This window comes from Phyllobates terribilis, unplaced genomic scaffold (assembly GCF_046119375.1).
Source record: "Phyllobates terribilis strain yellow unplaced genomic scaffold, ASM4611937v1 Scaffold_3__8_contigs__length_932513732, whole genome shotgun sequence".
Classification (NCBI taxonomy): domain Eukaryota; kingdom Metazoa; phylum Chordata; class Amphibia; order Anura; family Dendrobatidae; genus Phyllobates; species Phyllobates terribilis.
The window spans coordinates 849194200-849217143 of record NW_027362763.1 but is presented as its reverse complement, the minus strand read 5'-3'; the positions used below and the strand labels follow the sequence as shown (position 1 = coordinate 849217143).

Genomic DNA, 22944 nt, shown 5'->3' with positions numbered 1-22944 from the left:
ATCATTTGCTCTTTTGTATTTAACACAAGTGCTCTATACAAAAAAATGCTTCACTTGATTCATTTTTTTCAGGAGATACTCTACATTATGTACTTAAACTTCATGGGTGCCTATAATGATGAGCAGGACTGTATTTGCTTCTGCTTCTGTATCCCTTTAGTTCCCTCCTCCTCCCTCCCCTCTATGTAGAATTTTATAAGTAGTAAATGTAATTTTATTCTTCAATGATCTGAAAATCTGTATTCACAGAAACAAATTTTATCAATGAATTGAAAGTGAATGTTCAGTCCTGGAGGAAAAATAAGCAGATTTCTCTAATAAAATATATTACAAATAAAAGTTTTAAAAAGAATCTGTAACCTGTTTTTTGTGCTACATCTGAGAGCAGTGTAATGCAGGGGCAGAGACCCTGTGTCATGGTTCTGGATTCGAACCCTTGATTCTATGGTTGGCATTTCCGCTGAGCCATAACAGATACACCTTTTCTTGGGGAGTTTTAGTTGTATTATCTTTGTTTCTGTCGGTTTTGGTTAACAGGTATTTTTCATTTTCTCTGTTTGTTTGTCCTGTTACCTTTCGGGTGCAGCTTTAAATACCTTCCCCTACTGGTGTTTCCTGCTGGTAATAGACTTTGTTGGATTCACTCACTTTGCTGTAGTTTGTGTTGGTTACAGTTAATTTGTGAGTGATTCCTTTACTCCTTAGGGAACTTCTAGTCTAGCGACCCTAGGAGCTGCTAAGGACATTCAGGGTAAGCCACCATCGAGTGGGGACACCATTGCATTATCTTAGGGTGCCAACCTCCACCGCCAGGCAGGGACAGACCAGGGTCAGAGAAGGGCTTTTCCTAGTCTGAACAGGGACCTGTCAGATTCAGGTATTTGTCTACCCTGGTTTGTACGTTACCTGTGTGAATGTACTTTGGCAGTCTTAACATGCTAATTTCAGCAATGTGCCTCTTACTGGGCTTCTTGGTGTTGTTTTTGATAAAATCATTGTTTTATGTGCTGCATCTATGATGCTATGCTAGTCTTCTCAGTTGTGAGCTTCATCTATTTCTGCCCATCCCATTGATTGACAGATTTCTGTGTACACTGTGCATAAGCAGAAAGTTGCCAATCAGTGGTGGGGATGGATATAAGCATATCTCATGAATAGTAAGAACTACATTCCTGAAGTTTAGCTAGTCTTCTCAGTGATATCCTCCTTCTGATAAAACAGTGTTTTATCTAAACTAAAGCAAGCAGACAAGTGAGCATTGGCAGCTGGATATCTGACTCTACAGTGTCTTTAAAGCTTCTATTTAACACCTGGTTGTAAATGTTATTGTCACCTCATCCTTGTTTTGTAAAAACATTCTTAAAATGTTAAAACCATAAAACTTGTAACCCTTTGAAGCAAGTAGGCAAATGCCAAGATATAATCATAAAATGCTCTAAACAAGGTGCGAAGCAGCGGGGGCATCTAATTGTATAAATGGAACTGTGAGGACATCATACTATATATAACGGAGTTCTGGGGGCCTTAATACTGTATATAGGGATCTGTGGGAACATCAAACTGTATATAGGGAGCTTTGGGGACATCATACTGTATTTAGGGAGTTGTTGGGCCAACCTACTGTATATAGTGAGCTGTGGGGACCATCATACTGTATATGGAGAGCTGTGGGGAAATAATACTTTATAAAGGGAGCTTTTGGGGACATCTTACTGTATATAGGGAGCTGTGGGGACATTATACTGTGTATAGGGAGCTGTGGCCATCATACTGTATTTAAAGGAGCCTTAGGGGCCATCATACCATATATTAAGGAGCTGTTGGAGCCATCATACTGAATATAAGGAGCTGTAGAACCCATCCTACTGTATATGAGAGATGGCGTCCATCATACTGTATATAAGGAGGTGTGAAGTTTATCATACTGTGTATAAGGAGCTGTGGGGCCATCATACTGTGTGTTGGGGAGCTTTGGGGTCCATCTTACGGTGTGTGGAGTTGTTGGGGGTATCATACTTAGAATTACTGGCTGTGGTGGCAATAATACTGTGTATGGGTGGCTGTGATGGTCATCGTTATAAGGAGGCTCAATGGGGGATCATTATTATTATTATAGGGAAGCACAGGAGTATTAATATTATTAGAAGCATAGTTCATAAAAAGGGATGATGTGGAGGTTATTGTTCATAAGGACGAACGTTGTGGTGATTTTAGAGGTGGCAGCCAAAAATCATAAAGGATGATGGTGTCTTATAGATCATAAAGAGCTGACAGTGTGGTGATTTTAGTTCATAAGGGTGGATGGTTTAAAGGTAATATTTTATAGGAAAGTACAATGTGGAGGGAAGGTACCATTAAAAGGACAGTGTTGGAGTCATATTTTGTGCAGGGAGCACAGTGAGGGGAAATTATTATTCAGGGGTACAGCATGGGCAGATATTTTTATTTTGGAGCTTCATAAAGACACTGTTATTTTTAAGAGCCTCATGTTGGGATGTGCAGCAGAAATTCCAGAGAATATGGAAGTCTGCAGAGTCGAGCTGTGGATGTCCATGGTCATCCTGATGTCTGGGCAAGATGGATGTGAAAGGGATGAGAATGACTCCAATCAGAAGATGTTACATGTGAGGTTACTGGAAGTAAATGTTTATTTGTGATGCTGCCTGCTTTTAATCAGCACTGTGGTTTCTGAATGGTCCATAGTCTGAGGTGGATTGGTAACAACAACTTCTAGTATCTCCTTACGATTGTTACATACATACATGCAAACTAGGAGTTGTAGGTTCTTGTGATTCCAATGTTTATTGTGGGGGATGACCTGACATTGCAATTGATTGATGTATTAAGCTAGGTGTTGTATCAATATACTGATGTTGATACTGGTGAGTTATTCATGTACTGATGGTGGCTTTAGTGCTGTATTCATGTACTGATGGTGGGTCTGGTGCTCTATTCATGTACTGATGATGGTTCTGGTGCTTTATGTACTGATGATAGTTTTGATATACTGATGTTGGTGCTGGTGATGTATTCATGTACTGACAGTGGCTCTGGTGCTGTATTTAAGTACTGATGGTGGTTCTGTTGCTGTATTCATGTATTAATGGTTGTTCTGGAGATGCATTCATGTACTGATGGCTGTTATGGTCCTGTTTTCATCTACTAGAGATGGTTCTAGTGCTATATTCATGTACTGATGGTGGTTCTGGTGGTGCATTAATGTTCTGATAATGGTTCTGGTGATGCATTTATGCACTGATGGTTGTTCTGGTGCTGTATTCATGTACTGATAGCAGGGGTTTAACAATCGTGGTTGCAGAGGGTATGACCGCTACTGGGCCCATACAGGAGTGTGGCCCACCGATGCCAACTTCACCTGGATGTGCATCTTCGGACGCACATTCAGATGAAATATATAGTGATGCAGAGACACGCCAGGTGCCTGTGCTGCAATACGTGCCACCGGCCAATCAGAAGCCGGCTGTTATAATGTCCCCAATTTTAGTATAATGTCCCCTGTGCTGGTCTCCTTCTGTTTTTCTCCAGCACATTTTAAAAAGAAACAAACCATTTTACTCACCTTCCCCTGCTCCAATGCCACATGGCATCCTCTTGTGTAGCTGGCACGGGAGTGGGCAGCTGACTTTGGCATCCTGGTATGGGCAGTACATGATGTCAATGCCATGTGCCGCACGTCACTGGCAAGCTGACATATGCTGCCGGCTTCTGCCAGTGTGCTAGAGAAAAACAGAAGGGGACCAGCATAGGGGACATTATATCAAAATGGGGGACACTATACCAGCATATGGAGCGCTATACAAATATGGGGGAGATTATACTAAAATTTGGGACATTATCCCAGAATGGGGACATTATACCAGAATGGGAGACTTTATACAAGGATGGATGGCATTATAACAGGATGGGGGACATTATACCAGGATGGAGGACATCATACCAGGATGGGGGACATTATACCAAGGTGGGGTCCAGGATGGGTGAAAATGTTATAGCATGGGGCCCTAGATGGGGGAGATTATTACTAAAAGGAGTAATGATGGGGGAGCCATAAAGGGCCCATACATCTGACCAACATACTGGTTGATCAGATGTATTTTGAACCAGAGACCCTCCCATTCTAGTTACGCCACTGACTGATTGTGATTCTGGTGTTATTTTCATGCACAGATGATGATTCTAGTGATGCATTTATGTTCTGATGATTGTTCTGATACTGTATTCCTGTACTGACAGTGGATCTGGTGCTGTATTCCTTTATACGGAACAATGATATGTTCTATATACTGCAATATTGTGTTATTATATTGTATCTAATATAAGTGATCAGACAATTGCAGGTTCAAGTCCCCTAAAGGGACTAAACACTTAATGAGGGAATACCGGAAAGGCAAAACGCAAAAAACAATTACAGAATTGCATTTGTTCACTTCAGGATTAAATTGCACTTTGGGGAGGGGTGCCATTTCAATGTTCACCTAAGGCAGCAAAAAAGCTAGAATCAGCTTTGGTAACTGTGTATCCAAAACCTACAGTTAACAATAGAAAAAAAGGCATAATTACCACGGCAGCAATGTTCTCTTGATACTGCTTGAAGGTGAAGCTTGAAATTGTTGCTGCAGCCTGGAGCACCGATGCACTGAGGTAGAAGAGAGATGCAACGTAGTGATAAAAGGCATCCTGTAAGAAAAAAAATATCATAGTGAATATTATTAGTTTACATCTCTTCTATACAACGTGTCACATAGCTTTGTTTTATGAGAGGAGATGCAATGAGAAATAATCAAGGGTGGATTAAGAGTAGCCAGGGCCCCGGGCAGTTTATTTAGAAGGCGTGGGCTTCCCCCCCCCCCCGGTACCTGATGTATCACGTGACATGTCACATGATTCACCTTTGATAAATCATGTGATAGGTCATGTGAGTAACACACAGGTGCTCTGGTGCAGATCTGTAGATGGAGAAAGACAGATAGCGGCGCAAAAAATGTTTCCCTTGTGTGCAGCACTATACATAACATAGCGCTGTACAAAATAGAGCAGAGCAGGGGTGCGAGATTAATTTTACCAAGGGGCTACATGAGAGACCGTGACTGTTGTGGAGGTCGAACCAATAGGCTGAAATTAATTCTGCTCAATATTAATCTATTAATTATAATTATTTTTTTACATTAATAGTATGACTTAATATTGAGCACAGTTAAATATGCTGACATCCCTTATATACAGCATGAGACCCTACATACAATATGAGCTTCCACTTAATCCCCCTAAATGTAGTATAAGGCCGCACGTAGCCATCTATATACAGCATGAGGCCGCATGTAGCCATCTATACACAGCATGAGGCCGTGCGTAGCTCTCCAGATACAGCGTGAGGCCGCACGGCGCTCCCCAGATACAGCGTGAGGCAGCACAGTGTTCCCCAGATACAGAATGTGGCTACACGGAGCTCCCCAGATACAGGGTGAGGCCGCACGGCGCTCCCCAGATACAGCGTGAGGCCACACGGCGCTCCCTAGATACAGCATGAGGCTGCACGCACTCCCCAGACACAGCGTGAGGCCACTCGGTGCTCCCCAGATACAGCGTGAGACCGCTTGGCATTCCCCAGACACAGCATGAGGCCACACAGTGCTCCCCAGATACAGCGTGAGGCCGTTCGGTGCACCCCAGATACAACGTGAGGCTGCTCGGCGCTCCCCAGATACAGCGTGAGGCCGCTCGACGCTCTCAAGATACAGCGTGAGGCCGCTCGGCGCTCCCCAGATACAGCGTGAGGCCGCTTGGCATTCCTGAGATACAGCATGAAGCCACATAGTGCTCCCCAGATACAGCGTTTGGCCGTTCGGTGCTCCCCAGATACCACATGAGGCCACTTGGCGCTCCCCAGATACAGCGTGAGGCCGCTCAGCGCTCCCCAGATACAGCGTGAGGCTGCACGCGCTCCCCAGATACAGCGTGAGGCCGCTCGGCGCTCCCAAGTTACAGCGTGAGGCCGCTTGGCGTTCCCCAGACAGAGCATGAGGCCGCACAGTGCTCCCCAGATACAGCGTGAGGCCGTTCGGTGCTCCCCAGATACAACGTGAGGCCGCACGGTGCTCCCCAGATACAGCGTGAGGCCGCTCGGCGCTCCCCAGATACAGCGTGAGGCCGCTCGGTGCTCCCCAGATACAGCGTGACGCCGCTCGGTGCTCCCCAGATACAGCGTGAGGCCGCTTGGCGTTCCCCAGACACAGCATGAAGCCACACAATGCTCCCCAGATACAGCGTGAGGCCGTTCGGTGCTCCCCAGATACAACATGAGGCCGTTCAGCGCTCCCCAGATACAGCGTGAGGCCGCTCGGCGCTTCCCAGATACAGCGTGAGGCTGCACGTGCTCCCCAGATACAGCGTGAGGCCACTCGGCGCTCCCCAGACACAGCGTGAGGGGGCTTGGTGTTCCACAGACAGAGCATGAGGCCTCACAGTGCTCCCCAGATACAGCGTGAGGCCGTTCGGTGCTCCCCAGATACAGTGTGAGGCCGCTCGGCGCCCCCCAGATACAGCGTGAGGCCGTTTGGCGTTCCCCAGACACAGCATGAAGCCACACATTGCTCCCCAGATACAGCGTGAGGCCGTTCGGTGCTCCCTAGATACAACATGAGGCCACTCAGCGCTCCCCAGATACAGCGTGAGGCCACTCAGCGCTCCCCAGACACAGCGTGAGGCTGCTTGGCGTTCCCCAGACACAGCATGAAGCCACACAGTGCTCCCCAGATACAGTGTGAGGCCGTTCGGTGCTCCCCAGATACAACATGAGGCCATTCGGCGCTCCCCAGATACAGCGTGAGGCTGCACATGCACCCCAGATACAGCGTGAGGCCGCTCGGCGCTCCCCAGACACAGCGTGAGGCCGCTTGGTGTTCCCCAGACACAGCGTGAGGCCGCTCGGCGCTCCCCAGACGCAGCGTGAGGCCGCTTGGTGTTCCCCAGACACAGCATGAGGCCACACAGTGCTCCCTAGATGCAGCGTAAGGCCGTTCGGTGCTCCCCAGAAACAACGTGAGGCCGCTCGGCGCTCCCCAGATACAGCGTGAGGCCGCTTGGTGTTCCCCAGACACAGCATGAAGCCACACAGTGCTCCCCAGATACAGCGTGAGGCCGTTCGGTGCTCCCCAGATACAACATGAAGCCGCACAGCACTCCCCAGATACAGCGTGAGGCCGCTCGGCGCTCCCCAGATACAGCGTGAGGCCGTTCAGCGCTCCCCAGATACAGCGTGAGGCTGTTCGGCGCTCCCCAGATATAGCGTGAGACCGCACGGAGCTCCCCAGATACAACGTGAGGCCGCTTGCCGCTCCCCAGATACAGTGTGAGGCCGCTAGGCGCTCCCCAAATACAGCGTGAGGCCGCTAGGTGCTCCCCAGATACAGCGTGTGGCCTCTCTCCAGATACAGCATGTGGCCGCTCGGCGCTATCCAGATACAGTTAGAGGCCGCACAGTGCTCCCCAGATACAGCGAGAGGCCGCACGGTGCTCCCCAGAAATAGGATGTGGCCACACGGCGCTCCCCAGATACAGTGTGAGGCCACACGGCGCTCCCCAGATACAATGTAAGGCCGCACGGCACTCCCCAGATCCAGCTTGAGGCGGCACGGAGCTCCGTAGATACAGCGTGAGGCGGCACAGCGCCCCCCAGAAAAAGCGTGAGGCCGCTCGGCGCTCCCCAGATACAGCGTGAGGCCGTTTGGTGTTCCCCAGACACAGCGTGAGGCCGTACAGCGCTCCCCAGATACAACGTGAGGCCGCTCGGCGCTCCCCAGATACAGCATGAGGCCGCTCGACGCTCGACAGATACAGTGTGAGGCCACTAGGCGCTCCCCAGACATAGCATGAGGCCGCTAGGTGCTCTCCAGATACACCGTGTGGCCGCTCGGCGCTCTCCAGATACCGCTAGAGGCCGCACGGCATTCCCCAGATACAGCGTGAGGCTGCACGGCGCTCCCCAGATACAGGATGTGGCCACACGGTGCTCCCCAGATACAGTGTGAGGCCGTACGGCGCTCCCCAGATACAGCGTGAGGCCACACGGCGCGCCCCAGATACAGGATGTGGCCACACGGTGCTCCCCAGATACAGTGTGAGGCCACACGGCGCTCCCCAGATACAGCGTAAGGCCACACGGCGCTCCCCAGATACAGCTTGAGGCCGCCCGGCGCTACCTAGATACAGCGTCAGGCTGCACGGAGCTCCCCTGATACAGCTTGAGGCCGACCGGCGCTACCTAGATACAGCGCCAGGCTGCACGGCGCTCCCCAGATACAGCGTGAGGCTGCACGTGCTCCCCAGGTACAGCGTGAGGCCGCTCGGCGCTCCCAAGATACAGCGTGAGGCCGCTTGGCGTTCCCCAGACACAGCATGAGGCCGCACAGTGCTCCCCAGATACAGCGTGAGGCCGTTCGGTGCTCCCCAGATACAACGTGAGGCCGCTCGGCGCTCCCCAGATACAGCGTGAGGCCGCTCGGCGCTCCCTAGATACAGCGTGACGCCGCTTGGCGTTCCCCAGACACAGCATGAAGCCACACAATGCTCCCCAGATACAGCGTGAGGCCGTTCTGTGCTCCCCAGATACAACATGAGGTCGTTCGGCGCTCCCCAGATACAGCGTGAGGCCGCTCAGCGCTTCCCAGATACAGCGTGAGGCTGCATGTGCTCCCCAGATACAGCGTGAGGCCGCTCGGCGCTCCCCAGACACAGCGCGAGGCTGCTTGGTGTTCCCCAGACAGAGCATGAGGCCTCACAGTGCTCCCCAGATACAGCGTGAGGCCGTTCGGTGCTCCCAGATACAACGTGAGGCCGCTCGGCGCTCCCCAGATACAGTGTGAGGCCGCTCGGCGCTCCCCAGATACAGCGTGAGGCCGCTTGGCGTTCCCCAGACACAGCATGAAGCCACACATTGCTCCCCAGATACAGCGTGAGGCCGTTCGGTGCTCCCCAGATACAACATGAGGCCGCTCAGCGCTCCCCAGATACAGCGTGAGGCCGCTCGGCGCTCCCCAGACACAGCGTGCGGCCGCTTGGCGTTCCCCAGATACAGCATGAAGCCACACAGTGCTCCCCAGATACAGTGTGAGGCCGTTCGGTGCTCCCCAGATACAACATGAGGCCGTTCGGCGCTCCCCAGATACAGCGTGAGGCCGCTCGGCGCTCCCCTGATACAGCGTGAGGCTGCACATGCTCCCCAGATACAGCGTGAGGCCGCTCGGTGCTCCCCAGACACAGCGTGAGGCCGCTTGGTGTTCCCCAGACACCGCGTGAGGCCGCTCGGCGCTCCCCAGACACAGCGTGTGGCCGCTTGGTGTTCCCCAGACACAGCATGAGGCCACACAGTGCTCCCCAGATACAGCGTGAGGCCGTTCGGTGCTCCCCAGATACAACGTGAGGCCGCTCGGCGCTCCCCTGATACAGCGTGAGGCCGCTTGGTGTTCCCCAGACACAGCATGAAGCCACACAGTGCTCCCTAGATACAGCGTGAGGCCGCTTGGTGTTCCCCAGACACAGCATGAAGCCACACAGTGCTCCCCAGATACAGCGTGAGGCCGCTCGGTGCTCCCCAGACACAGCGTGAGGCCGCTTGGTGTTCCCCAGACACATCGTGAGGCCGCTCGGCGCTCCCCAGACACAGCGTGAGGCCGCTTGGTGTTCCCCAGACACAGCATGAGGCTACACAGTGCTCCCCAGATACAGCGTGAGGCCGTTCGGTGCTCCCCAAATACAACGTGAGGCCGCTCGGCGCTCCCCAGATACAGCGTGAGGCCGCTTGGTGTTCCCCAGACACAGCATGAAGCCACACAGTGCTCCCCAGATACAGCATGAGGCCGTTTGGTGCTCCCCAGATAAAGCGTGAGGCCGTTCGGCGCTCCCCAGACACAGCGTGAGGCTGTTCGGCGCTCCCCAGATACAGCGTGAGACCGCACGGCGCTCCCCAGATACAACGTGAGGCCGCTTACCGCTCCCCAGATACAGTGTGAGGCCGCTAGGCGCTCCTCAAAAACAGCGTGAGGCCGCTAGGTGCTCCCCAGATACAGCGTGAGGCCGCTAGGTGCTCCCCAGATACAGCGTGTGGCCTCTCTCCAGATACAGCATGTGGCCGCTCGGCGCTATCCAGATACAGTTAGAGGCCGGTGCTCCCCAGATACAGCGAGCGGCCGCACGGTGCTCCCCAGAAATAGGATGTGGCCACATGGCTCTCCCCAGATACAGTGTGAGGCCACACGGCGCTCCCCAGATACAATGTAAGGCCGCACGGCGCTCCCCAGATCCAGCTTGAGGCTGCACGGCGCTCCGTAGATACAGCGTGAGGCGGCACAGCGCCCCCCAGAAAAAGCGTGAGGCCGATCGGCGCTCCCCAGATACAGCGTGAGGCCGTTTGGTGTTCCCCAGACACAGCGTGAGGCCGTACAGCGCTCCCCAGATACAGCATGAGGCCGCTCGGCGCTCCCCAGATACAGCATGAGGCCGCTCGGCACTCCCTAGATACAGCGTGAGGCCGCACGGCGCTCGCCAGATACAGTGTGAGGCCACTAGGCGCTCCCCAGACATAGCGTGAGGCCGTTAGGTGCTCTCCAGATACAGCGTGTGGCCGCTCGGCGCTCTCCAGATACAGCTAGAGGCCGCACGGCATTCCCCAGATACAGCGTGAGGCTGCACGGCGCTCCCCAGATACAGGATGTGGCCACATGGTGCTCCCCAGATACAGTGTGAGGCCGTACGGTCCTCCCCAGATACAGCGTGAGGCCACACGGCGCGCCCCAGATACAGGATGTGGCCACACGGTGCTCCCCAGATACAGTGTGAGGCCACACGGCGCTCCCCAGATACAGCGTGAGGCCACACGGCGCTCCCCAGATACAGCTTGAGGCCGCCCGGCGCTACCTAGATACAGCGTCAGGCTGCACGGCGCTCCGCAGATACAGCGTGAGGCTGCTCGGCGCTCCCCAGATACAGCGTGATGCTGCCCGGCGCTCCCTAGATACAGCGTCAGGCTGCACGGCGTTCCCCAGATACAGCGTGAGGCCACTCGGCGCTCCCCAGATACAGCATGAGGCCGCTTGGAGTTCCCCAGACATAGCATGAGGCCGCACAGCTCTCACCAGATACAGCATGAGGCTGTTCGGCGCTCCCCAGATACAACGTGAGGCCGCTCGGTGCTCCCCATATACAGTGTGAGGCCGCTCGGCGCTCCCCAGATACAGAATAAGGCCATTCGGCGCTCCCCAGATACAGCGTGAGGCCGCACGGCGCTCCCCAGATACAACGTGAGGCCGCTTGCCGCTCCCCAGATACAGTGTGAGGCTGCTAGGCGCTCCTCAGATACAACGTGAGGCTGCTAGGTGCTCCCCAGATACAGCGTGTGGCCGCTCGGCACTCCCCAGATACAGCGTGTGGACGCTCGGCGCTCTCCAGATACAGCGTGTGGCCGCTCGGCGCTCTCCAGATACAGCTAAAGGCCGCACGTCGCTCCCCAGATACAATGTGAGGCTGCTCGGCGCTCCCCAGATACAGCGTGAGGTGCTCGGCGCTCCCCAGATACAGTGTGAGGCAGTTCGGTGCTCCCCAGATACAACGTGAGGCCGCTTGCCGCTCCCCAGATACAGTGTGAGGCCGTTCGGCGCTCTCCAGATACAGCGTGAGGCCCCAGATACCATGTGAGGCTGCACACAGTCCTGCACACACACAGTCACGCACACTCACGGTCATGCACATGCAGTTACACACATACAGTCATGTATACACATGCAGACTTGCATGTATACGGGTCGCAGAAATGTGCACACACACAAACATATGCAGACATTTACAAATGCACATACAGGCATAAACATATTTGAAGCACAAAAATACATATAAACAGACATATCACACATACATAGATAACGCAATGATATCTGCACACACACACACACACACACACACTATGTCACACACACAAACACATCACTCACCACCCCCCTGCACGGTTCCCATCGTCCAGCTCCTCTCCAGTGGTAAGTAGCAGTGAAAGGTGCACTGCGTGACGTCACTTCAGCAGACACGGCCGTGCCAAAGAAGAAGCAAGGGCCCTGCGTAGCTGCTGGAGGAGCGGCTCGGGGTCCCACCAGCCCGCCCTTGCCTGCCGGGATATGTGCGCCCCACACATTATAATGAGGGCAATCTGGCCATGGCCCCCAGAGCGTCGGGCCCCGGGCGGTAGCCCAGATTGCCCTCATTTTAATCCGCCTATGGAAATAATCATTAGCAAGTCTTCTTTATTCCCAAAATAAATGCTAATTGGGTTTAAGGGTTTGCCTTACAACAGCCAGTGGAGCATGCAGTATCCACACCCTCATGTGTACATCCAGTGTAGTTATCTCTGCATACATCCTAAAAATTATCATAGAGATATCGAGACATTTTACCCTTTGAGGGTCAAAGGTCTTCAGATTACAGAATACTCAATGCTAAAAATTACTGTTTATAATGTCTTATTCTAAAAGTGAATATTTTCTTTTGCTTTAGCTAAATATTTTTTTCTTATTGTAGTACAAGTGGGGATTTAATATGGAATCATAAAAAATGGCAAAAAAGGTTTTTAAAAATGAAAATTTCTCAATTTTTTCTTTTATAATGTAATATACTTACTTTAACCAAAAAATCTTCTCATTCTCAAATGTAGAATGATACTAAATATGTTAACCTTGCCCAACATATACACTTGCTATAATGCTTTAGAACAAAGGATCACATCTTTATTTTAACTCCTTCCCCCAACCATAAGTTGGAATGTAGGATCAAAAACAAGCAGAAAGCACCTTCATAGAAAGTTGTTTATTTTAGCTGGTAAGGGCAGATAGAGTGGGGCTGGTAATAATTTGTATCATATTTGCCATGATATCAACACCTTTTATTACAAGACACCTATGTAACAAACATCCATATTATAGACTATAGAAAATTCTTCTCATGATCCAAGAACAAAAATTCTGTAGCAGACTCCAATGGTGGCTGCTGCTGAATTTTTTTATCTTGTGGTTACATATGTAGCATCTTTTGGACATTTATACGGTATAATGCGTCCCAGACTAATATATATGGTCAGTGTGACTGCTGCTAGTTTTGCTACTGATGATGTAAACAGGTTAGTAGGATTGATTTTAACTTTTTTCTATTTATAGAAATTAAAACAGATATTTACATTTTTATTCTCAATTTTATGAATATATATTTATTTTGTTATGATTTATTTATTTAACTTTTTTGCACGCTAAATGAGTAACCATTGTTTTAATTTGTTTTAATTTTTATTTCATAAATCAATAGTACACATGAAAATAAGCAACTTTTTAATATCTAGATAGGAGGGAGAGGACGAAGGATGAGCTCTTAAGGGAGATTTGGTGATCATTCAATATTTTTAGCTTTTTTTCAGTACATATAATGTAGTCAATAGTGTTTATGAGTGGGGTTAGGCTTTTACCTTTGTATGACACTTACTACTTATGTACACGCTGTGTATTGATGACATACAAAAACTGTTGCAGATAAGGTCTATTGTGTACTGAAAGGAAGGGCTGAACAGACCAGTCAAGTGACATTTTTATTCCCTTATTCTGTTTTCTTTATAAGGTGCATATTGTTCAAAGCTAAGGTAGTGAATCATTCAGTGCCAAATTAACTTAGTTAGCTTTTTTTTTAGGTGTGTTTTACATAAGAACATTCTGTTTGCATGTTCCAGACATTTTATCCCTTTGCCTAACAAAAAATGCCTCACCCTTAATCCTCTACTAGTGTTCTATAATATAAATGTACAGTCAAAAACACAGCTTGATTTGAGGCCTAGGTGGTATCTGATGTTAAAAAAATCTAAAAAAAAATCAAACCTACAGCTAAAGCTGATTTTTTTTTAACTGAGTTCTTATTCTTCGCTTATAAGCTCAGCTGTTTGTGCTCCAGACTTCTCTCTTCTTCTCGCCCTACAACCTGCAACTGTGACCCTATTCCCTCGCATCTCCTTCAGTCCCTTTCCCCAGCTGTCACTACCCACCTAACTAAAATATTTAACCTCTCTCTTTCTTCGAGTATCTTTCCCTCTTCATTCAAACATGCCATCATAACCCCTTTACTTAAAAAGCCATCCCTGGACGAGAACTGCACTGCTAACTACAGACCAGTCTCTAATCTTCCCTTCATCTCTAAACTCCTGGAGCGCTTGGTCCACTCCCATCTAATCCGCTATCTCTGTGATAACTCTCTTCTCGACCCTTTACAATTTGGTTTCCGCTCCTCACACTCTACTGAAACTGCCCTCACTAAAGTCTCTAATGATCTACTAACAGCTAAATCTAATGGTCACTACTCCCTGCTGTTTCTCCTGGATCTCTCTGCCGCTTTTAACACTGTGGATTACCAGCTCCTCCTCATTATGCTCCGCTCTATAGGCCTCAAGGACACCGCTCTCTCCTGGTTCTCCTCCTATCTCTCTGACCGCTCCTTCACGGTATCTTTTACCAGCTCTTCTTCCTCTAATCTTCCCCTTACTATCGGGGTTCCACAAGGATCAGTCCTAGGTCCCCTCCTCTTCTCCTTGTATACTGACCCTATTGGACAAACCATCAGCAGATTTGGTTTCCAGTATCACCTCTATGCTTATGACACCCAACTATACACCTCTTCACTTGACTTCACCCCCACTCTAATACAAAATACCAGTGATTGTCCGCTGTCTCTAACATCATGTCCTCCCTCTATCTGAAACTGAATCTCTCCAAAACTGAACTCCTTATTTTTCCTCCCTCTACTAACCTACTTTTACCTGACTTTTCAATTTCCTTGGGTGGCGCCACCATAACTCCCAAGCAGCAAGCTCGCTGTCTTGGAGTCATATTTGACACACAACTTTCCTTTATTCCCCATATTCATTCACTCACTCGCTCATGTCACCTGCACCTTAAAAACATCTCCAGAATCCAAGCTTTTCTCACCTTTGATACTGCAAAAACTCTTACTGTCACTCTCATCCACTCTCGTCTGGACTACTGCAACTCTCTTCTAATCGGTTTCCCTCTGAACAAACTGTCTCTTCTCCAATCCATTCGGAATGCAGCAGCCAGGGTTGTATTTCTATCAGGCCGCTGCTGTGTGCCAGTCATTGGTTACCCATTCACCACAGAAAACAATACAAACTCATCTCTCTCACCCACAAAGCTCTCCACAGTTCTGCACCGCCCTATATCTCATCCCTCATTTCTGTCTATCACCCCTCCCGTGCCCTCCGTTCTGCAACTGATCTAAGACTAACATCCTCCTTAATCTGAACCTCACACCTCTGGAATGCACTGCCCCAAACAATCCGACTGATATCTGGCCCCCATGTCTTCAAACGTGCTTTAAAAACACATCTGTTTAAACAAGCCTATCACCTCAACTCACCAATCTAACTCTTCCCTGTTCCCTCCTAAATGTTAATCTTAATCTGCCCTTGCGTATTCATCTGCCTCCACATCCTCCATGCATCAAATACCACACGGTAACTGCCCTTAGACAGATGCTGGCTGATGACCATGTTCTACCTATTGTGTCCCCCCTTTTCCATATAGATTGTAAACTTGCAAGTGTGACGCCCTACTGTGCATGGAGTCACAGATCCTGGAGGGATCTCAGAGCATACACACACCTCCACCTTCCACCTCAGACCACCAGAGGGAGCCTGATAGGGATATAAATAGGGATGGTGGAGCTAGGCAGCCCAGACAGTGATTCAGCAGTTTCTGCTCAGACACAGAAGGAGAGAGTCTGTGAGTGAGTTCTCCTCAGGAAGAGAGTGGAGACAGAACAGTCTGGAGCCCACAGCCAGTTCCTGCAGAGTGAGACAAAGAGAAACAGGTCAGTCTGCAGTGGAGCTCAGTCAGACTCAAGCAGCTCGAGTTAAGCGAGCTAGGAGCGTTGCTGATGGTCAGAGATCAGCAGAAGAGGCAGCCACCTAACTGCCAGTGTGTATAGCCTAGAGAGGGCCCTAGTAGGCCGAAGGCTAGAGGAGTGAGTAGCATTGGGGGCAGAGGAGCCTTACCAGCTCACCCCAGAAACCATATCCCGGACACTGTGTCCGAGTCTGCAGGGATTCTTTATACCCAGCAGAAGACAACCAGAACCCCTGGCGAACTACAGGTCCCAGGAATACCAACCGCTGACTGTTATACCAGGGTCAGGAGTTACAGAGGCCCCCATATACCATGGAGTGTGTACTCCAACAGAAGGCCCTACCACAGGATCAGCCGGTGCAGAACAGAGACTAAGTTAGGCCGAGCTCCAGGCAGGCCAGAGACTAACACTAAGCGGCGAAGAAACAGGAGGCCCTACACCTGCTCACTGGGGAGAGTCCTGCAGTGCACCCCTCACCCTACAGTGCTCCGGACGGTACCTGCATTTCCACCAGTAAAAGGTACAGAAGCAAACCGTGTGTGTGTCCTCTGTTCTTCCTTGGACCCGGCTGGGTCACCGCCATATCGTGCATCACGTCAAACATCGCTGCCCTGAGGCCTAGCTCCACCTGTGGGGAGCTACACCATCAAAGCTGCCATAACACCGGCCTCAGTGGACTGCCGCAGCGCTGGAGATCCTCACCGGACACCACAGGTGGCGTCACGAACTTTGACATTTCATTTTCCCCTTTTAAAGAGAGACCCCAGGGTACGGGCCCGGGAGCCGACCACCGCGACATCCCCCAAGACCAGGCATTAAGGCCCGGGCGCCGAGTAGTCCCCATCCCCTGGGCGCCACACAAGCAGGTCCCTCACTCCTCCTGTATATGTCCCTACTTAATTGTAAAGTGTTGTGGAATATGTTGGCGCTATATAAATAAAAATTATTATTATTATTATTATTATTTAATGATTCCACAAATACTGGCGTCTCAACTCATACTATCATACAACCCCAACCCAGTACTTTCTGTACAAATCCATGCATGTTTAACCCCTTAACAACATCTGACGTACTAATACGCGTCTGTGCCCTGGGACTTAAGAGCCAGACCCGTATTAGTACGTCATGGCGATCGCGCGCGCACACAGGCTGTGCGGGCACGATCGCCACCGGGTGTCAGCTGATTGTCACAGCTGACACCCGATACTATGTGCAGGGAGCGGTCCTGCACCGCTCCCAGCACATTAACCCGCGCGATGCTGCGATCGAAGTCGATCGCAGCATTGCGGGGGCAAGGGGAGGTGATCGCAGATACTCACCTCCTCTTCCGGCTTCCAGCGCTGTCTGCAAAGGCTTCCCGGGTGTTGCCATGACGACTTGATGTCATCATGACAACATCCGGGTCACCAGACAGCAGGAAGATTGTTTGGACATGCGCAGTGCATCTCCAAACAATCTTCTCCCTGTCCAGCACTGACAGCCTGCATGGCACAGGGATGGTATAGTTTCCAAAATGGGGTCACTTGTGGGGGAGCTCCACTGTTTAGGCACATCACGGGCTCTCCAAACGCGACATGGTGTCCGCTAACAAATTGAATGGAAAATCGGCTCAGATTGTTAGCGGACGCCATGTTGCGTTTGGAGAGCTACTGCGTGCCCAAACATTGGAGCTCCCCCACAAGTGACCCCATTTTGGAAACTAGACCCCCCAAGGCACCTATCTAGATTCATAGTGAGCACTTGGAACCCCCAGGTGCTTCACAAATTGATTCGTAAAAATGAAAAAGTGAAAAAAAAAACACTTTTTTCACATTTATGAATCAATTTGTGAAACACCTGGGGGTTCCAAGTGCTCACTATGCATCTAGATAGGTGCCTTGGGGGATCTAGTTTCCAAAATTGGGTCACTTGTGGTGGAGCTCCAATGTTTGGGCACGCAGTAGCTCTCCATACGCAACATGGCGTCCGCTGACAATTTGAGCCGATTTTCCATTCAATTTGTTAGCGGACACCATGTCGCGTTTGGAGAGCCTCTGTGTGCCCAAACAGTGGAGCTCCCCCACAAGTGACCCCATTTTGGAAACTAGACACCCCAAGGCACCTATCTAGATGCATAGTGAGCACTTGGAACTCCCAGGTGCTTCACAAATTGATTTGTAAAAATGAAAAAAGGAAAAAAAAAACACTTTTTCATTTTTACGAATCAATTTGTGAAGCACCTGGGGGTTCCAAGTGCTCACTATGCATCTAGATAGGTGCCTTGGGGTGTCTAGTTTCCAAAATGGGGTCACTTGTGGGGGAGCTCCAATGTTTGGGCACACAGGGGCTCTCCAAACACAACATGGCATCCGCTAATTATTCAAGCAAATTTTACAATCAAAAAGTCAAATGGCGCTCCTTCCCTTCCGAGCCCTGCCGTGCGCCCAAACAGTGTTTTTTCCCCACATATTGGGTGTCTGCGTGCCCAGAGGAAATTGCACAACAAATTTTGGGGTCCATTTTTTCTTGTTACCCCTGTGAAAAAAATTGGGTCTAAATTAACATTTTTGTGAAAAACGTTAAATGTTCATTTTTTTCTTCCACATTCAAAAAATTCCTGTGAAGCACGTGAAGGGTTAATAAAGTTCTTGAATGTGGTTTTGAGCACCTTGAGGGGTGCAGTTTTTAGAATGGTGTCACTTTTGGGTATTTTCTGTCATAAAGACCTCTCAAAGTGATTTCAAATGTGATGTGGTCCCTAAAAAAATGGTTTTGTAAATTTGGTTGGAAAAATTAGAAATCGCTGGTCAACTTTTAACCCTTATAGCTTCCTAACAAAAAAAAATTTTGGTTCCAAAATTGTGGTGATGTAAAGTAGACATGTGGGAAATGTTATTTATTAACTCTTTTGTGTGACATATCTCTCTGATTTAAAGGCATAAAAAAATTGCAAAATTTTCAAAATTTTTGCCAAATTTCAGTTTTTTTCACAAATAAACGCAAGTGATATCGAAGAAATTTTACCACAATCATGAAGTACAATATGTCTCGAAAAAACAGTCTCAGAATCAGGGGGATCCGTTGAAGCGTTCCAGAGTAATTACCTCATAAAGTGACAGTGGTCAGAATTGTAAAAATTGGCCTGGTCATTAATGTGCAAACCACCCTCGGGGCTTAAGGGGTTAAAGACTGCCTGTCAGGCCAAATTGACTTTATAAACTAATCACATAGCTTTGTAGGGGATAAAGTCCCTATAAAAATTGCGTCTCTCATCGCTGCCTCTGTTCTGCAAAAACTGAAGTTTAATCAAACTTGGTATGACAAAGAGGCAAAGTGCACTGTTCTGCCCACTTGTTTTGCATGCTTCTACCTCCATCACTGGTGATTGACAGGTAGGTACTGTCAGCAAGGTTAATCACCAGTGAGGAAAACAGGGACATGCAAAACCAGGGGGCGGATGGTGCACCAAGTACCCTAAGTAGCATTTTTGATTAAAAGTCAGTTTTTGCAGAATGAAGGCAGCGATTAGATGGCTAGATGTGCAATTTTTATGGGGGCTTTAATCCCTACAAGGTTATGAGGCTAATTCATCAAAGCTGTTACAGCAGAAACTGGAGTAAAAGCTTTGAAAAGTCACAAAATTTTTGTGCAATGGGGACTGCCTACACTGGTTGTAATTACATAAGAATAGGCTTCATCATTAATTCAGTAGTGCATATCTCACCAGAGTAGTCCAAGTTGCTTTTCCTCCATGAGCTCCCGCAATGTACATGAACAGAAGAATGGTTGTGCATATGAATAAAGTGACGGAAACAAACATGACCCATCCTTGAAGTATCGAAGAGAGATACAATCTAGTAGAAGCTACCAAAATCCATACCAGACCACCGAAAACCTGAAATGAAATAAAATGAACACTTTACAGTCTCTAAATGTATAGTACAAAATGTAAAGCTATAATTGACATAAAAATGACTATGCTGTCAGTGATTTTAGCTGAATATGCTAATGCTTATAACGGAAGCAGCACATGACATCTTGCACTCATGTAAAATATCGAATATTAAAGAGGCTGTCCACTATTTTAGCATTGATGACCTATCCCAAGGATAGGTCATCAATGTCTTATCGGTCGGGGTGCCGATCATCTGTCCTCGGTGTCGGTGGCGGCGGCCTACAGGCCGGAAGTATTCACTTGAAGAGTTAGCTGTCTTCTGATAGTAGCCATGGCTGGGTACTGTACTTCCACCTCCTATTGATTGAATGAGCATTTCCGGCCGCCGCCGACACCTAGAATAGCTGATCGGCTGGGTGCTGGGTGTCACAACCCTAACGCACAGACAATCAATGTTAAAGTAGTGGACAACCTCTTTAAGACATACTAAATTAACATGAAATATAATCCTAATTACAGGGAATCTGTCAGTAGGATCAACCCTCCTAAGCCGTCTATATGGGCATACAGATCATAGGAAGCTGAAGAAAATGATACCTTGATATCTGCGATTTAATGTTTATTCCCGAGAAAGCTAAGTTTTTCTTAATATGTAAATCAGCTGTTAAGATCTATTGATCTATTGCTTAGAATCTGGAGAGCTTATTTTAAAATGAAAGGGGGCATTACCAGTGTGAGACATACAGATCAGGAGAGCAAACTGTCAGTCATTACATGTCTCACACTGGTAATGCCCCCTTTCATTTTAAATAATCTCTGGAGCCAAATTCTCATTTAGATCAGTATCCGACCAATAGATTTAGACAGCTCATGTGCATAATAACCCCTTAATGACCGTAGCATTTTCCGTTTTTGCGTTTTTGTTTTTTGCTCCCCTTGTTCCCAGAGCTAGAACTTTTTTATTGTTTGGTCAATATGGCCGTGTGAGGGCTTATTTTTTGCGGGATGAGTTGTACTTTTGAACGACAATCACTGGTTTTACATATCATGTACTGGAAAACGGGAAAAAAATCAAAGTGTGGTGAAATTGCAAAAATTGTGCAGTACCACAGTTGTTTTATTTTGTTTTTTTTCCACATTCACTGAATGCTAAAACGTACCTGCCATTATTATTCTCCAGGTCATTACGAGTTCGTAGACACCAAACATGTATAAGTTCTTTTTTATTTAAGTGGTGAAAAAAAAATCCAAAGTTTGCTAAAAAAAAAAAGTTGCCATTTTCCGAGACCCGTAGCGTCTCCATTTTTCTGGATCTGGGGCCGAGTGAGGGCTTATTTTTGCACGCTGAGCTGACATTTTTATTGATACCATTTTGGGGTAGATCCGATGTTTTGATCGCCTGTTATTGCATTTTATTGCAATGTGCGGCAACCAAAAAAACTTAATTCTGGTGTTTATAATTTTTTTCTCGTTACGCCGTTTACCGATTGGATTCTTTTTTTATATTGATAGATCGGGCGATTCTGAACGCGACGATACCAAATATGTGTATGTGTTTGTTTTTTTATTGCTTTATTTTGAATGGGGCGAAAGGGGGGTGATTTAAACTTTTATATTTTCTTTTATTTTTTTTATATTTTTAAAAACATTTTTTTTACACTTACTGCATGCTTCAATAGTCTCCATAGGAGACTAGAAGCTGCAGTTATCTGATCGTTTCTGTTACACACAGGCGATGAACAGATCGCCTCTGTGTAGCAGAAATGCTCACTTGCTATGAGCGCCAACCACTGGGTGGCACTCATTTTATTCCTCACATCCATGGTAATACAGCAATTCCAGGTAAATGTCCAAAATACAATTGTCTCAGTCCACAAGACCTCTTCCCAGGATTTTAGTTCCACTGCCTTTGTGCCAGACGATACTCACTGTCTCCCAACTTTTGGTTGGCCCACAGATTTCGTATCTCCAGCCAGTATAGTCTGTAGTCACAGTCCCCGATCCTCCAGACGACAGGTAAAACTATGGAAGCACAGGTATCTAGTAGCAATTGTCCTTTAAGAAAGTTTAAATCCAAATGACAGATCCCACAACTGTAGCACGTTTATCTAGTCTAGTCGGTAACTGATCTGCAACACTCCATATGTCATCCATCCACCCATCCATCCATCCAGCTCCTCAGTCTTGATCCTATTCCTTCTATGTCATTCCACACAACTCCTGACTAAACATGTGGCTTATTTTCTCCTTCACTGGGATCAGCCCCCTCAAAGCTAACTGTGCATTAGCGGAGGTATTTTTCTCAGGCCAAACTCACCACTTGGGACTACATGTGCGACTCCCTACGGTGACGGCTCCGCTGGATCTACTTTCAACATTCACACAAATAGCCTAGTCACTGTTTGAACATTGCCTTATCGCTCCTGAGATACTGATGAGATTGGTGGAATGCTGGACACTTTACAAGTGAAATTAGTGCACATAAACTGACAAGCAAGCAGAACGTTAATAAAGCACAGCAAGCAAGTCTCTAATAAAACACAATAATAATATTGATAGAAACGGAGCTCTGTGCTGGAAAAGTCTGATAGTCTTTAGTAAGTGGCCAGCTCCTCACAACTATCCTTATTAATCCAGACAATACCCACTAGAATTTCTTCCTTAGCGCTTTTGTCCATAAATAGGCTTTGATGGTTTCATTGAAATTGACTGATCTTTTTAAATCTGTTTTAATGCATATAAGTGCAAGGCATTCAGCTTATTTTGCTGCATCGTAGATCTTAAATGATTCTTGATTCTTTTCAGAGAAGAAATAGACCTTTCAGCAGAGGAATTACTGGCATGCAGAAAAACATTCCTAATAAAATGTCAACATTTGGATAAATTGTAGTCCTTTTTCTCATAACCACTTGCAAATTGCTAAGGAATTTTTAGTCCCAATGTTACAAACAGTTATGTGAGATTTCCGATGGACAAGTTCATCGCATACAGCGGATTCCAGATGATCTTTGAAAAACCTGGCGTCTCATGTAGCATTTGTTGCATGTAACACAATACGGCATGGCTGCTAAGAACACGATTCAAGTTGGATTTTATGAAATGGCTTCTTAAAA

At 48.1% G+C, this 22944-nt stretch overlaps 1 protein-coding gene across 1 annotated transcript in view; it reads right to left on the bottom strand.

The window, feature by feature from the left end:
* MAL (mal, T cell differentiation protein (MAL blood group)) overlaps positions 1-22944 on the bottom strand; it is a 52019-nt gene that overhangs the window by 6874 nt on the left and 22201 nt on the right. The window contains exons 2-3 of the mRNA XM_073672536.1: positions 19661-19831; positions 4582-4698 (exon numbers count right to left, since the gene is read on the bottom strand). Coding sequence (XP_073528637.1) covers positions 4582-4698; positions 19661-19831 — 288 coding nt within the window. The remainder of the gene's footprint in view (positions 1-4581; positions 4699-19660; positions 19832-22944) is intronic.